The 17,570-nt window shown below is 37.8% G+C and overlaps 1 protein-coding gene across 12 annotated transcripts in view; it reads left to right on the top strand.

Moving 5' to 3' along the window:
• LOC150078475 (nuclear factor 1 X-type-like) overlaps window positions 1–17,570 on the top strand; it is a 798,656-nt gene that overhangs the window by 694,049 nt on the left and 87,037 nt on the right. For all 12 annotated transcript variants that reach the window (XM_090384797.1, XM_090384789.1, XM_090384790.1 and 9 more), the window contains one exon: window positions 15,972–16,105. In XM_090384797.1, coding sequence (XP_090240923.1) covers window positions 15,972–16,105 — 134 coding nt within the window. The remainder of the gene's footprint in view (window positions 1–15,971; window positions 16,106–17,570) is intronic.

Below are 17,570 nucleotides of genomic sequence, written 5' to 3'. Positions count from 1 at the left end.
GTTATGTGATTTTCTAAGGTTATGGAATGTGTTCTTTAAAGTTTGTATATTATTAACCTTAAGGTGCAAGGAAGCCTGGGGCTTATGCTGCACCAGCCAAAAAAAAAAAAAAAATTCCCGTGTTACCCTGAGAGAGAGAGAGAGAGAGAGAGAGAGAGAGAGAGAGAGAGAGAGAGAGAGAGAGAGAGAGAGAGAGAGAGAGAGAAGTAAAAGGGAATCACCAAGAAAGCAGTAAAGAGAAGATATCCAGCTCAGGACCCTGGGTTTGCCAATCCCATACTTGCCAGATGTGAGCCCCTGGGGGTGTATATATTAATTGATAGTGATCACTAGTAAGTGGATCGTCAAGAGCTGTCCACTGGATACTAGTAAGGAGAGCAGAGAGAGAGAGAGAGAGAGATCTATTGCAGAGGTTGTTCCTGTGGGGAGATGGATGCAAGTTGGAGAGCCAGTATTTAGTATGGCTAAATTTTCTCTGTCGATGAGCATTTCAATGAGTTGTCCGTGTCTGTCTGAATTGGGAGAACCCCACAATGGATGGTATCCATTAAAATCACCCAATAAACAGAAAAGGGTTGGCAGCTGCAGAATAACATCTTCAAGTTCATGAATGGTACAAGGATGATTGGGTGGCAGGTAGACCGAAACAAGTGTCATAGTAATACCAGTCACTATTGAAGCAACAGCTTCAATAGAGGTTTGCAAGGGACTCATCAATCTGTGATTGTGGTTACTCCTCCATGAGTATGATTTGCAACAGGTCAGTTTTGTTGAAAGAGAGTATAATATTTTATCGAGGAAAATACCTGAGGTGTTAAATTTGTCTCCTGTAAGCAGATGCCAACTAGTTTATGATGCTTAATTATCTCGTGGATGTCATCTATATTGCTGTAAAAGCCTCTGCAATTCCATTGGATCATGTTGTTCATCCGGTAGAATTGAAAAGGCATTGTTTGGATTTAAATGAAGTTGGTTGGAGCTGGTGACCTCAATCAGCAAGTTGCCAAATTTCAGGCATCGCATCATTCTTAGGGTTCTGAGAGGGATTAGTAAAATGAATGAAGGTGAAATTTTCACCATTTCAGAATTCCAGAACAAGGAGCCATAACTTCAACTTCCAGGAGAAGAGGTTTAGACTAGATTGAATGAAGTTTTCTTTCAGCCAGCAAGTTCTTCTGACTGCTGGAACAAGTTGCCTCCACAAGTAGTTGAGGCCAACAGCTTGAAAAAATTCATTCAAAAAATCATTCAAAGGTCCACTGAATAGTGGACCTTTGAATGATTTTTACATGAGGAGAGAAATGCATAATTTTTATTTTCTTGTCTGCCTTTTTTTTTTTTTCTCCTTTTTTTTTTTTTTTTTTGTTGGTGCGGAAAAAGCCTGTGGCTTTCTTGCTCTATATGGCAATACTTATACTAGTAAACTAGCTATACTAGTTTCTCTCATGGCCATTTTCAGTCTCACATTGTTTGGCCATTTTCGGCCTCACATTACAAGAATGCAAAATGTGATGAACCCCAAGGTTACTATTCTTTTCCGGTTTTAAATCTTCTGATGTTAACTTTTGCTCAGATCATGTCAGTAAAATTATTCTTGTAGGATGAAATTCTGGCGAAGGTAAAGAAAGCCTGCACGAGAAGCACTCAAAAGTTCGATGAAATTTACCAGTAAAAGTACTTTGCTGTAACGGCATTTGTATTGTTGCTCGCTCAGCAAACATACAGTGGGTGTTATTGGTCAGGAGTAGAAATTGAATCCCATTAGAGATTAGCATTTTTAGCATTAGCATTAGTAGAAGCATATGATGCAAGAAAGCAAGCTTATGCAGCATCAGCCAAAAAAAAAAAAAAAAAAAACATGCCCCATTTCACCCCTCCATTCATTCCAAGTACCTGTCCAGCTCAGTCTTAAATTTATTTAGGCCATCAACTTCCACAACTAAGGATGGAAGTCTGTTCCACCAACCGACCAACGACCCGTTGGCTAAAGGCAAACTTCCGCACATCTATCCTACATATGTCTTTCCTCAATTTGAATTTATGCCCTCTCAAATGATTATTCTGAGCAAAAGGAAGAATGCCATCAGCATTGAGCATGCTCAAACCATTCAAGGCTTTATACACCTCAATCAGATCACCTTGCAGGTGCGTAGTCTCCAGACACTGTAATTTGCAAAATTTAAGCCTCTCTTTGTAAGAGCAACCCTTTGTTCCATTCACTAATCTTGTTGTCCTTCTCTTTACTCGTTCCAACAGCTCTACATCCTTCTTAAAATGAGGCCTCCAGACCTGTATACAGTACTCAAGGTGTAGCCTGACCATTGCCTTATACAAGGGGATAATCACCTCCCTATCCCTGCTAGAAAAATTCCTGTATATCATTGATAAGACACTATGAGCTACTCTTTCAGACCGTCTGCACTGCTCAGAAAACTTCATATCTGCCTGCACAGTTACCCCCAGGTCCTTTGCGTTCTTTACCGCTGTCAATGTAGTACCACAGAGTTGATACGTCACTCTGGGGTTGCTGCTTCCCATATGTAGTACTTTACATTTGTGAATGTTAAACTTCATTTTCCACCTCTCAGCCCATCTGCTCAACTTTTCAAGATCCTGTTGCAGCAGCGTACTGTCATTAGTGTCATTAACAGCCCTGTCAACCTTCGTATCATCTGCAAACTTGGACATTAAGCTTGACATACCATCATCAATATCATTTATAAATACAAAAAACAACAATGGAAACAATACTGAACCCTGAGGGACTCCACTAATAACATTGGTCCATGATGAGCAGTGTCCATTGATTACCACTCTCTGTCTTCTCCCACTCAACCATCCCTTTATCCATAGCAGCAATTTGCCTCTATTGCCACACTGCTCCAATTTGTACAGCAGTCTTTCATGTGCAACAGTATCAAAAGCCTTTCTAAGATCCAAATATATGATATCAAAATTATTTCCTGCATCCAGTTCCTTTGTGACAACATCATAGTATCCAATCAAATTGGTCAGGCAAGACTTTGCCTTAACAAAACTATGCTGTGTCCGATTTATAACTGAAGTCTTGTCTAGATGATCCTGCAGTGCTTCTTTAACTATTATATCCATTAATTTTCCTGGAACAGAAGTTAAACTAACAGATTTATAATTACTTGTGTTGCCCTTTGATCTTCCTTTGTGAATTTGGGTCACATTTGCACATCTGCGCCTCCGTAGCCAGGTGGGAAGGAGCAGCAGTGCGTAGCACACGCTTCTTGATTAGACCGGGGTTCAAGCCCGTCACCACCAAATACGGAGGATGCGGAAAGGTCAGGGAATGACCACCGCATATCCCGGAGCAATATGGCCTTAGTTGCTAATGCTCCTAAAAACCAAAAATAGCAATAACAATTTGCACATCTGCAGTCCATGGGTACCTCCCCTGAGTCCAAAGAAGCTCTCATAATTATGGCTAAGGGTTTGCTTACTTCCTTTGCTGCCTCCTTTAATATAACTGGATAGATCTCGTCCACCCCGAGTGCCTTTTTTTATGTTTATCTTCAACAATTTCTCCTCCACTTTCCTCTCAGTTATTACAAAATCATCCAGCTCACTGCCAGAGTTTCACTCACCTCTGGCATTCCCCTTCCTGAATAACTCCTCATGGGTGAATGTAGATGCAAAATACTCATTTAGTTTGTTAGCCATCTGAGCAGGATCATCAACAGTTGAATCATCAATATCCAGTGGACCAATCTGATTCATCCCTTTCCTTCTAGAGTTTACCTAGGTAAAGAACTCTTTGTTTTTCTTTGCATCCTTTGCCAAGGATTTCTCATAATCTGCCTTTGCCTGCCTAATCTCCTTTGTAACTTGGTTACAGACCAGCTTATATCTATCATAGGCTTCCATGTCACCCATTAATTTATATGTATCCCATGCATTTTTCTTCTCTGCCACATGTCTCATTAGTTCATCTGATATCCATTTTGCCCCTAAACCTTAAACAATATTTCTTAGTTGGTATGTAAAGCCTAGTAGCTTCCAAGATAAATTCTTTGAATGCTTCCCATTTTGAATTTACTGTTGGTAACATTATCAGTTGGTCCCACCGTATAGAATTTAAATACTGTCTCAGATCACCGTAGTCACCTTTAAGAAAGCAAAAACCCTTCCCTTTATCTCTTTGAGTAAATCCCACTTCAGCACACTGTGATCACTGCCACCTAGTGGTTCCTTTATCTGTATATTCTTAATGCATGAAGAATCACTACTGATAACCAGATCAAGAGTATTACTCCCTCTAGTTACCTACCGTACATGCTGATGTAGAAAACAATCATCCAATAAATCCACAAAAGCTTTGCTAGTGTGTGAATGACCAATCCACAAATTCCAGTCAATATCTGGGAAATTAAAATCCCCCATTATAAGATTCTCTGATTTACTGGCTCACTCTATTTCCCTGTACAGTTCCTTATTATACTCATCAGAGTCATTAGGCCTATAACACACTCCTACTCTCAATTTTGATCTCCCAATGCTTATGTCATACCAAACTGACTTGACACTGCACTGTCCAGCGATGTCGACTGGCTTCACTTCCTTGGATTTTATGTTTTTCTTTAATAGTATAACCCCTCCTCCCTTCCTATCTTGTCTATCCTTCCTGTACACATTGTACTCCCCAAATTCCAGTTCTGCATTCCTTATATCTGTGTGACACCACATCTCTGATATCCCAACAATATCTGCCTTTGATGTTCTGAGCAATACCCCAAATTCATCAAATTTATTTACGAAACTACTAGCATTAGTGTACATGCAAGTATACATGCACCTGGTCCTATTCTTAGCTACCCTAACACAACCCATGTGTTTACTTGTACCGCAATGACTCCCAGCAGTCTCTGAAATACCCTGAATCTTGTTTTCCAGGCTGCTGCTCATTCCAATAGAAGCAGTGCAAGAATCACTTTCACCCTCTGCCAGTGGCTACTGTTAATCTATTAGTCCTTGAATCCCCTCAAGGTAGCAGTTTTCCGATCCACCTAACACTGCCTTGATAGCATCAGCAAATATTCTTGCACCCTTTCTATTTAAGTGTATCCCATCCCTCCCTTGTAGAAGCAGTCTCTCCTGTTAACAAGTACAGACTAGGCTGAAAAAAATTCTACCCCTTGAGCCTTGCACAATCTTGCCAGGGCCGAATTGATCAACAAGGCTCTCATCATATACTCCCTCCTGTCGTGTCTGGTCAGAATTGCAGACACTTTCAAATTCAACCCTAACTCATGGCTTTTTTTCAGCATTGTCTTGTACTTGTTAAGTAATTCCGCCGGTCTCCTACTCTTAATATGATTAGTGCCAACGTGTACAACAATATCAACCTTTGTGCCCTTAAAAGATGATATCTGCTCTACAACGTCGTCAACCTTTGCCCGTGGCAGACATACCCTGGTCCTGTTCTCAGATTGAAACTCTCTCGAAGTGGAGGGGATAACTTGACTTTTTTTCTTTAGTATCACTGGTGGGCTAGTGGATAAATTGTTATGAAAAAAAAAAGGCAAAGGAGAAGCCCTCACGAGCAGCACGGCAAAGTTTGAAAAAGTTTACCGGTGAAACTTCGTTATGAACATTTTTTGCGATGCTAGAACTTCCAATATGACTCTGTTCATGATTCAATTAGTTAATTCGATTAGTGATTCTAAAGAAAAAAGGTCAGGTTACCCCCACACATACACTTTGGGAGGGTTTCAAGCTCCCGTGGGATTCAACTTCTACTCCTGACCGATAACACCCACCATCTGTTTACCGAGCGAGCACAATACAAATGCCATTATGGCAAAGTACTTTTACAGGTAAATTTCATCGAAATTTTGCGTGCTTCTCGTGCAGGCTTTCTTTACCTTAGCTGAAATTCTTTATTCTACTCTCTACCTTATAATCTTGTCTTTTATTTAAAATCGGTTTTCCCATAAATGTGCTATGGCCGTTCAAGATAAGAATGTTACATATCACAATTGTAAAGAGGTTATTAATCAGTCCAAACTGGATTTTGAAATAGACTGAGAGTAGAAAACTTTGGTTCTCGTCCAAATGGTAGTCCAGCATTCTGGTCTATTGCTAAAGCTACTGTCCACAAATTTTGTCCATTTGTACTTGAACCCTTATTAAACCTTATGGTTCTATTGACACCTCAGTTAATGATAAAGCCAATTTACTAGCATCCCACCTTTCTACTAACAAATACCTCCCAACCAGTTATTGTCTCATTGCCCTTACCTTTAATCTTTCTCTGGTAATAGATAAAACCATTAACTGCAAATTCCTATCTTGAAAACTTCTATTTGATCAATGGTTGCCATCATGGATGCCATCAGTGTCAATCCACTGTGGTTAACCCATCTGTGGACAAATTCAATGGAAAAGTTAAAGTTTCGTGAAACTCAAGCAGTTGCTCTAGAAATTTCAAGGGCATTGCGTTTGGCATAAGTCTTCTAAATAAACTTTCATCTTATAGATTGTTGACTGTTTTTTGTAATTTTGTAACTGGGTAATCCAGGTTTTGCTCTGGCTGCTCACTGCGGGTGATAGTAAATGGCTTTCTGTCTTCTAACTTTTCCGATAATCCTGGTGTTTCCTAAGATTCAATTCTTTGTCGAACTCTTTTCCTCTTGTATGTTAATGAACTTTTTTCATTGACTGCAAATCCTATCCATAGTTTTGCTAGTGACATCCCACTGCATTCCACCTTCTAGTTTGAAAAACCTTGCCCTACACAAAAAACCTCAACTTCTCAAATAGCCTCTACTAATTCCTTAAATGCCAATCTCCAGGTAATTCTCCAGTGGGGAAAAGATAACCTACTTACTACACTTAGATTTCTAGACAATCTAATCTAAACCTCAAGCCCTGTAATTTATGACCACTAGTTCTGGAAGTCTTTATAACAGTGAGAATTCAACTTTCATTCATTTTACTATTCCTTCTCAGAACCTTGTAAGCCTCAATCAGGTCACCTTTCAGGTGTCTGGTTGCCAAACTCTGTAGCGGACATAATCAAAGTCTTTCCTCATACAGTTGTCTTTCTGCCCATCTCACCATTCAAGTCATCCATCTTTGGACATTTTCAAGAAGCTCAATTTCTTTTTTCAGATGAGGTCTCCATACTTGAACACAGTATTCTGAATGTGATCTTACAATTGCCTTATACAGTGGGATTGTGACTGCCCTGTCTCTACAGTATAATGTTTGATAAATCCTCAATAGGACACCATGGACTTTCCTGGCTGCCTGTTTACACCATCCAGCAAACTTCATATCGACCTTTATTGTAACTTTTATTGTAATAGAGCCTTTCCTCCTCTACTGTTTTCAATTCAACCCCACCAAGTTTATAATTTATTTGTGAGTTGCTATTCCACAAGTATATTGATATTTATTACTTAAAGTGGTCCCAGCCAACCAATGGCAACCCAGCTGTCAGTTACACATAATTTAGCAGTACTCTTATATACTCCCTCTCCTGTTTGCCCAAGTACAGGGAGGGAAAAAACCTGCTGTGACCAAAAAAGATTGATATGAACAAACTGAAAATAATCAAATTACATAAAAAATAAATATACATATAATTAAATTTCAGACAAAGTCCAAACTTTATTGGAAAGAGCTACATCTGTTGGAAAGCCAGCAGCACCAGGAGCTGCCAAGAACAGAAATGCCAGCACAAGGAGCTGAAGTTGCAGTGGATATAGCAGACTCAAGCCTCCACGATTTCCCAGAACTTTAGGTAATTTGGCATACACCATACCACATTACAAATCCAAGGCTTCCAGATGTAGAAGAGTCTTCCGCCTAAGAAATATTGCAGTTGCAAAGACTTGGAAAGCCAAGTAGTTCTCCTGTTTATCAACTAGAATTATCTTGCAGCCTTCTGCCATAAGATTGAGATTACTAACCCGAAATATCAATTCAATTCGTAGATCGCTGTACTCCTCGCAGTTGTACATAATATGTTCCCATGATTCTCTTTTGCCACAGTGGCAACTAGATCTTTCAGTAATTCCTAAATCATGCAACTTTGCATTAATCGAACCATGACCAGTCAAGAAGAACATAGCTTGTAAGTTTGGGGCAAACCATTTGAATTTTATTGCGGCTGCATTTCTTAAATCTGGGAAAAATTTTTGTGTAAGCTGCCCTTTATCACAAACACTCCAATGCTCTTGCCAAACTTTACCAAAGCATCCCATTTCCTTCCTCAAGTATAATAGACCTTGCATTTAACAACAATAAAACATAGCTGCCACTTCCCTGACCATCTTTGAGGTCTGTTCAAGTCATCCTGAAGGATCGCTGCTGGGCACTGATCATTAACAAATCTGCCAGTCTTCACATCTACAAATTTTAACATCATGCTTTCTATCCCTTCATCATTGTCATTTATGAAAATGAGAAACAACAGTGGTCCAAGAAACAATCCTTGAAGGACTCCACGTCTGACTTTACACCAATCTCAAGAATATCCCTTAATCACAACCCTCTGCCTTTTGTCCTGCAACCACCTAATAATCCATCTTAGTATCTTATCAGTAATCCCAACCTTTTCAAGCTTATACAGTTACCTCTCATGAAGTACCAAGTCAAATGCTTTGTTAAAATCCAAATAAATTGTCGAAATTATTCCCTAAATCCAGCTCGTGGGTAACTGTGTCAAAATAGACTACTAAGTTAGTTAAGCATGATTTAACCTTAACAAAGCCATTTTGTGTCCTTCAGAATGCTATATCTATCTAAAAATAACTGGATTGCACTCTTAATCATTGCTTGTAAAATTTTTCCTGTCACTGAAGTCAGACTAAGCGGTCTGTAGTTACCAACTTCACTCTTAGAACCGCTTTTATGGATTGGCGATAGATTGGCACTTCTCCAACTCAAAGGAATCTCCCCTGAATCCAAAGATGCCCTCATAATTAACCTCAGTGGTTCAGTACACCCCCTTGCACTATCCCTCAAATCTACAAGGTATATGCCATCAACTCCAGGAGCCTTACTTGTCTTTATGCTCAAAAGTTTTTCTATTAAATCATCTGTAATTACGACATCACTAATTTCATATGGCTCAGCTTCACTCGCACAGCCTTTTCTCAGCGTGAATGGTCTTTCATCAGTAAAGACACATGCAAAGTACCTGTTCAATTCATCTGGAACATCAGCTGGGTTGTCTAAGATTTTTCCACACCCAGTGCACAAGGATCCAATCTGATTTGCTTTTTTCTTGTATTCACATACATGAAAAATTCCTTGTCCCCAACCTTTTCTCTCTTAGCCAATGCTTTCTCATATGTGGCCTTGGCCTACCTAACCTTATTTGTGGTACTATTACAGATTAACATGTACCTGTTGTAGCATTCAGTACTTTTCGTCACTCTGAAACTGTCCCATGCTATCTTTTTCTGCTGTTTGACCTGCCAGCTCTGCAGTTGTCCATTTTGGCATCCTCCTCCTGCAATATTTTCTTAAAGGTATGTATGCATTCATGGCTTCTGTGATTTTTGTTTTAAAAGTATTCCATAATTCAAAGGCATTTGCCACACTTCAGCAATCTGTAGATGCAGTTGAGACTAAGTAATCTGATATAGCTTAGTACCCTGACACACCCCTTGAAGTTATTTAGGTTTGTAACCCAAGCTTTATCATCCCTCTCATTTAAAACATTCCTACCCTCAGAACATCTTATCAACATCAGCTGTTGTGGCAACAAACAAGAATGCATGAGGTGAATGCAAGCATTTACTTTGACCCATATCATCAGATTAATGCAGATCTAAATAACCCTTTCCCCCCCCCCCATTAGCAGTTTCCCTGAACCCTTAGTCTATCCTCAATGATACTGGCAAAAATCCTTGCACCAACTTTGTTCATATGAATACCAACTGTACAAAACAGATTCCTTCTACCTACAAATGCAGGCTACACTGATAAAAAAACTTTCCACTCCCTAGAGCCTTGCAGATTCCCTTAAGTCTCAAGTTAATCCACAAGACTTTCAGCATATAATCAATCCCTCCTATCATTTCTGGGCAGAATTACAGACACATATTCATTCTGACCTAACTCGTGGCATTTTTCAGCATAGTCTTATATTTCTCCAACAGATGATCACGTTGTGTACATTTAATATCATTAATCCCCAATTAATTGTGGGTCACTGTATGACCTTGCCTGTGGTTTTCTCGTATTGTCTAATCCTTCTAGAGTATGTCAAAGAAAATGTTCTTGGCATGCTTTTTTTGAGAACATTGAGTTTTTAATTTTGTAAAATTGTTTAAAATTTTGATTTAAAAATATATTTTTTCTGATGTATTGATATATTTACATGTACATAGATAGAAAGCAGCATCTTAGCCAATGCAGGTTCTGAATTTAAAATTAATTTACCATTACTTTATCATTATTACTGCTTCTATAACTTTTTTGTTGCATTGGTTTAAATGTACAAAATACTATGTCCAACATAGATTTACAATGTTTGCTGTGATATTTCATTTTCCAATATTTTGTTTTGAACATTTTTTCACATTTCCTTGTGTTTTAAACATTTTTTCACATTTCCTTGTTTTTCATATTAATTATTTATTTATTACACAATATTTATTAAGAACTAATTTAATCATCAATGATGGCATGATATTGTATAGACATTATCTTCTTCCTGTTGTATAACTTATTGTTATTATTTTTTCGCCTGCTTTTCATTTTTAGATCCTTCTTTTCTTTACTTATATATACTTTCCTCTCTTTATTCCTTTAGGTTAGCATCCTGCACAGTGAATACCTCAGCCCACCATCTTTATATATAATTTAAGTTCTAACTTACAAATTACACACACACATATATATATTTTTATTTTTATTTATTTTTTGTGTTGTGTGATCATTAGCATTAGCATTAGTAGAGGCATTTGATGCAAGAAAGCAAGCTTATGCAGCATCATATATGAAATGAACTGAAATGTGGAGAACTATGTAATATAGTAAACCTTCTCATCCACTTACAGTACTATTGTTGTTGAGGATTGAACGTTGAAAATACTTGTCATTACTATAATTTCTGACAATTTTAATTTTAATATGCAGCTGTTATTCATCATACAAAATTGAAAAAATGATATATATTCTTTTAGATATCACTTTTTTTTTTATTAGAGGTATTAGTATCTATATTATCCAACAAGCCATACTTGACACAGAAAAATTATGCCATTGACTAATAGTCATGACATAAGTGACATCACAGACTAAAAGATTAACAGTAGCCAAAAGCAGAGGTGAAAGTGATTGTTGCACTGCTTCTATTAGAATGAGCAGCATCCTGAAAATCAAGGAGCTGGAAATTTCAAGGACTGCTGGGAGTCATCATGGAACAAATAAATATATGAGCTGTGTTACTTGCATGTACACCAATGCTAGGAATATAGTAAATAAATTTGATGAATTTTAAGTGCTGATCAACACATCAAAGGCAGATATTGTTGGGATATCAAAGGCATGGTGTCACACGGATATAAGGAATGCAGATTTGGAATTTGGGGGAATACAATGTGTACAGAAAGGATAGGAAGGAAGAAGGGATTATGCTGTTAGTTAAGAAACATATAAAATCTAAGGAAGTGCATCCAGTTGACATAGGTGGACAATGCAATGTTGAGTCACTTTGGTGTGACATAAACACTGGGAAAGCAAAAATGAGAGTAGGAGTGTGTTGGCCTAATGACTCTGATGAGTACAATGAACCGTTGTACAGAGAAATAGAGTGGGCCAGTAAATCAGAATTTCTTATAATAGGGGATTTTAATGTCCCAGATATTGACTGAAATTTCTGGGTTGGTCACTAGCACACTAGCAAGACTTTTGTGGATTTATTGGATGATTGTTTTCTATAGCAGCATGTTTGATAGGCAACTAGAGGAATAATACTCTTGATCTGATTATCAGTAGTGATTATTCATGCATTAAGAATTTGCAGATAAAAGAACCACTAGGTAGCAGTGATCACAGTGTACTGATGTGGGATTTACTTAAAGATATAACCACCATCAGGGGTAAAGGGGAGGGTTTTTGCTTTCGTAAAGGTGACTACAGTGATCTCAGCCAATTTTTAAATTCTATACAGTAGGACAAACTGATGATGTTACCAACAGTAAATTCTAAATGTGAAGCATTCAAGGAATTAATCTTGGAAGCTACTTGGCTTTTCATACCAACTAAGAAATACTGTGCAAGGTTTAGGTCTAAATGGATGTCAGGTGTACTAATGAGACTCGTGGCAGAGAAGAAAAATACATGGGATGCATTTAAATTATCAGCCAACACAGAAGCTGATGGTAGATATGAGCTAGTCTGTAAACAAGTCACAAAGGAGGTTAGGCAAGCGAAGGCTGACTATGAGAAAACTTTGGCAAAGAATGCCAAGAAAAACAGCAAAGACTTTACTTATATAAACTCTAGATGGAAGGGGTGACCAAATTGGTCCACTTGATATCACTGGTGAAAATTTCATCCTCGTTCATTTTACTCTTGCCTCTTAGAGCTTTAAACACCTCAATCAAGTCTCCACTAAGGTGCCTAGTCTCCAAGCTGTGCAACCCACATGTTTGAAAAGTTTCCTGATATGGACTCCCTTTTGCTGATTTCACCAGGTGAGTTACCCATTAATGGACCCTCTCAAAGAAGCTCAATGTCTTTTTTTAGGTGTGGTCTCCATACTTAAGCACAGTATTCCAAGTGTGGTCTAACAATAGTCTTGTATAATGGGATTATGACATCCTTATCTCTACTAGGAAATGTTCAATAAATCATTGAGAGGACACCATCAGCATTCCTTGCAACCTGTCTACAATACTCGGAGAACTTCCTGTCTGACCGTATCGTAACTCCCAAGTCGTTTTCTTCCACTGCTGTGTTTAGTTCAACTTCACCAAGTGTATAAATTATTTTGGGGTTACTGTTTCCAGGTGTAAGATCTTGCACTTTGCTGGATTAAAGCGAAGCTGCCATTTTTTTGACCATCCCTGAAGTCTGTTTGGATCACTCAGAAGAAGCTCTGCTTGAGGTGATCATTAGCTACTCTACCAATCTTTACATCATTTGCAAATTTAGACATCATGCCCTCTATCTCTTCATTGATGTCATTTAAGAAAATCAAAACCTCTGCCTCCTTCCCTGAAGCCATCCTACTATCCATCTAAAGATTTTACCTGTGATTCCAACCTGTTCCAACTTATAAAGTAACTGCTCGTGTGGGACTGAGTCAAATACTTTGCTGAAATTTAAATAAACAATGTCGAAATTATTCCCATAATCCAGCTCATGAGTGACCCTGTCAAAATAGCTAACCAGATTTGTTAAACCTGATTTTCTCTTTACAAAACCATGCTGTGTATCCTTCAGAATTCCATTTCTGTCTAAATGAACCTGAATTCCACCCTTGAATATATATTTCTCGACGATATTGATGAAGGTATATCAAGCTTAATGTCCAAGTTTGCAGATGATGCAAAGGTTGGCAGGGCTGTTACTGACAGTATTGACAGTATAGTACTACAACAGGATCAAGAAAAGTTGAGCAGATGGGTTGAGAAGTGGCAACTGAAGTTTGACATTGACAAATGTCAAACTTCAGTTGCCACTTGTGGTCTCCATACTTAAGCACAGTATTCCAAGTGTGGTCTAACAATAGTCTTGTATAATGGGATTATGACATCCTTATCTCTACTAGGAAATGTTCAATAAATCATTGAGAGGACACCATCAGCATTCCTTGCAACCTGTCTACAATACTCGGAGAACTTCCTGTCTGACCGTATCGTAACTCCCAAGTCGTTTTCTTCCACTGCTGTGTTTAGTTCAACTTCACCAAGTGTATAAATTATTTTGGGGTTACTGTTTCCAGGTGTAAGATCTTGCACTTTGCTGGATTAAAGCGAAGCTGCCATTTTTTTGACCATCCCTGAAGTCTGTTTGGATCACTCAGAAGAAGCTCTGCTTGAGGTGATCATTAGCTACTCTACCAATCTTTACATCATTTGCAAATTTAGACATCATGCCCTCTATCTCTTCATTGATGTCATTTAAGAAAATCAAAACCTCTGCCTCCTTCCCTGAAGCCATCCTACTATCCATCTAAAGATTTTACCTGTGATTCCAACCTGTTCCAGCTTATAAAGTAACTGCTCGTGTGGGACTGAGTCAAATACTTTGCTGAAATTTAAATAAACAATGTCGAAATTATTCCCATAATCCAGCTCATGAGTGACCCTGTCAAAATAGCTAACCAGATTTGTTAAACCTGATTTTCTCTTTACAAAACCATGCTGTGTATCCTTCAGAATTCCATTTCTGTCTAAATGAACCTGAATTCCACCCTTGAATATATATTTCTCGACGATATTGATGAAGGTATATCAAGCTTAATGTCCAAGTTTGCAGATGATGCAAAGGTTGGCAGGGCTGTTACTGACAGTATTGACAGTATAGTACTACAACAGGATCAAGAAAAGTTGAGCAGATGGGTTGAGAAGTGGCAACTGAAGTTTGACATTGACAAATGTAACGTACTTCATATGGGTAGCAGTAACCCCAGAGAAATGTACCAACTGTGTGGTACTAAACTCAGGGTGGTAGAGAATGAGAAAGGCCTGGGGGTAATTTTGCACTTGGATATGAAGTTTTCTGAGCAGTGCAGACAATCTGCAAGAGTAGCCCATGGTGTCTTGTGAATGATATACAGGAATTTTCTAGCAGGGATAAGGAGGTGATTATCCCCTTGTATAAGGCAATGGTCAGTCCACACCTTGAATACTGTATACAGGTCTGGAGGCCTCATTTTAGAAAAGATGTAGAGCTGCTGGAATGAGTACAGAAAATGGCAACGAGATTGGTGAATGAAACAAAGGGTTTCTCTTAGAAGGAAAGGCTTAAGACAGTGGTTTTCAACCTTTTTTTAATAACAGCACCCCTAAGTAATTTATTTTATTTTGTGGCATACCTACCAAACTGTACACCATTTTATAATGAAATAAACATATAAATTTTAAAAAATAATAAGTTTAAGTAACTTAAACCCAAATTATGTGGCACTCCTGGAATGTTGTTGCGGTGCCACAGCAACCTGGTTGAAAATCACTGGTTTAAGGTCTGCAGATTGCAGCTGCTGGAAACAGGCACCTGTGAGGAGATCTGATTGAGGTGTGTGTAAGGCCTTGAATGGTTTGAGTAGACTGAATGCTGATGGGATTCTAACTCTTGCTCAGATTTCAAACTGATGGGGCATAAATTCAAATTCAGGAAAGACAGTTGTTGAATAGATGTGTGGAAATTTTCCTTTAGCCAGTAGGTAGTGATTGCTGGGACAAACTGTCATCTGTAGTTGTGAAAGCTACTTTTGTTGTGTTGTTGTGTTGTTGATAGCTTAAATAAATTCAAGGGAGAACTAGACAAACTTTTAGAGTGAATGGATGGGTGAAATGAGAAGGGGGTGTGTGTGTGTGTGGTTTTTTTTTTTTTCGCCTGATGCTGAATATGCTTGCTTTCTTGCATTATATGCCTCTACTAATGCTGAAAGTTATTCAGAATGCAGCCAAAGTTATAGGGAGCCACTGAAGCCAAAAACTGTTCAGCCCTGTTTTATTTAACTAAAATGATTTACTTGCATAAATTTTCTGATGAAAATATATATAATAACTGAATATCAGACTTTAACAGTAAAATGTATTAATAGAGAGAGCTGGTAGTTCCATTAGAGCACAATAAACATCATTGTATTTGAGATTTTTTTTGTTGGTTTGTTTGTTGTTTAACTTTCAAATAAAGATGTAGGTAATTTTACTTGTAATTATGTTCTTTAATTGATTTATCTTTATTATTATGAAAAATTACAAAACAAGTAGAATGATTTTCTATTCCTTTCTTGTATTTAACTATAGGTCCACAGTCAGGGTCAAATAGCACAGTAGAATCATCTCCAGTCAGTCGTTCTGTGATGAGTAACAGTCCTTTTACAACATTAGCTAGGCCGGAGCATAGTTTTGCACACATACATCAGCAAGCAACCTCACAGGTATGTTCCATAGATAGAAGTTTTTTTTTTAATATCTATATATTTAATACGGAAGGCATTTTCTTTCGACAGTCAGTGTGAACGATAGGCTTAACCGATTGGGCTGGAAGTGGCCTCAAATTGAAGCTGTTCCTTCCTAAGTGTGCAAAAAGTTGTTAAAATTCAAATTCCGAATAGTTTTTTTTACACAACTTGCCAGTTTTGTAGTACAAACAGGAATGGTTCAACGTTCACTTCAAAGATGGAGTCACATGAAGATGTTAACTGTTAAACAATTGTCTAAGTTGATAAGGCATTTTTTTTTTCTGATTAACAATTTGCACAATCGTGTCCTTTGTTCCAAAAAAAAAAAAATAATAATAATAAAACTGTGCTACACACAGTTTTATTATTGCAAAATTGCCTACCTTAAAAGAAAGAACTAATCATTGGGATTCCATTTCACTGCTCCCGACATTGCACACATGAGCTCATTGCCATTTGTTACGTTTAATACATTTAAAACATTCAGAAGTCATCAGAAGTTTTATCATTATCCTTATTAACTTCAAGTTTATTTTATTTTTTGTTTTTTTAGGTGAGTAATAATTTAAGGATTTAGAATTATGTTACAGTCAGGAAGATGTGTTGGGTTGAATGTACCTTTCAGCGAAGAAGATACATGCCTTTTCATGTTTCTGCAAATATATTCAGGATCGGTCTGGTATGGTGAAATCAAAGAAAATTTATAAGTCTCCTCAGATAGAAGAAATAACAAAGGATTCGATGCATACTGGCTTACAACAAACACACACTACATTTCTTTAGAACTAGAGAAAACTTTAAATTTGCAACTCATGAGGGAACAAAATTTAAAAGAGAAATTTTGGTATATTAGTTTCAAGTCTGTAGTTGAGAATTTTTTAGAGAACAATAAAGATCCAGACTACCAAACTACAGGTGCCTCCATAGCCAGGTGGTCAGGAGCAGCAGTGTGTAGCACACGCTTCTTGATTAGACCAGGGTTTGATCCCATGACCACCAAATACGGAGGTTGCGGAAAGGTCAGGGAATGACCATGGCATATCCCCGGAGCAATATGGCCTTAGTTGCTAATGCTCCTAAAAACCAAATAACAAACAAGCCAAACTACAGTTGAAAATATGTTGGCGAACTTCAAGAAAAATTGGGCCACAACATGATTGTCACGGTACATTTTTACACTTCCACATTTGAAAGTGTAAGTGAAAAACAGGGTGAGAGGTTTAAACGACATTAAACACAATGGAGATGAGGTACCAGAGGAGTTGAAATGTCAACATCAGGGCTGATATTTGCTAGTACTGAAGAAGGACTGTACAGTAGAAGCATATGTAAGAAAACAAAAGAAATGAAACACTAATAATGAAAGTTGGACCGAGTTTTTAAAGTAAATGTTGAGTTTTTAGCATAATTTTTAATATTCTGCCCTTTTCAGTAGTATTTT

The sequence above is a fragment of the Mastigoproctus giganteus genome, chromosome 11 (assembly GCF_048544385.1).
Source record: "Mastigoproctus giganteus isolate SK-2022 chromosome 11, ASM4854438v1, whole genome shotgun sequence".
Taxonomy (NCBI): domain Eukaryota; kingdom Metazoa; phylum Arthropoda; class Arachnida; order Uropygi; family Thelyphonidae; genus Mastigoproctus; species Mastigoproctus giganteus.
This window is presented reverse-complemented; position numbering and strand designations above follow the sequence as displayed.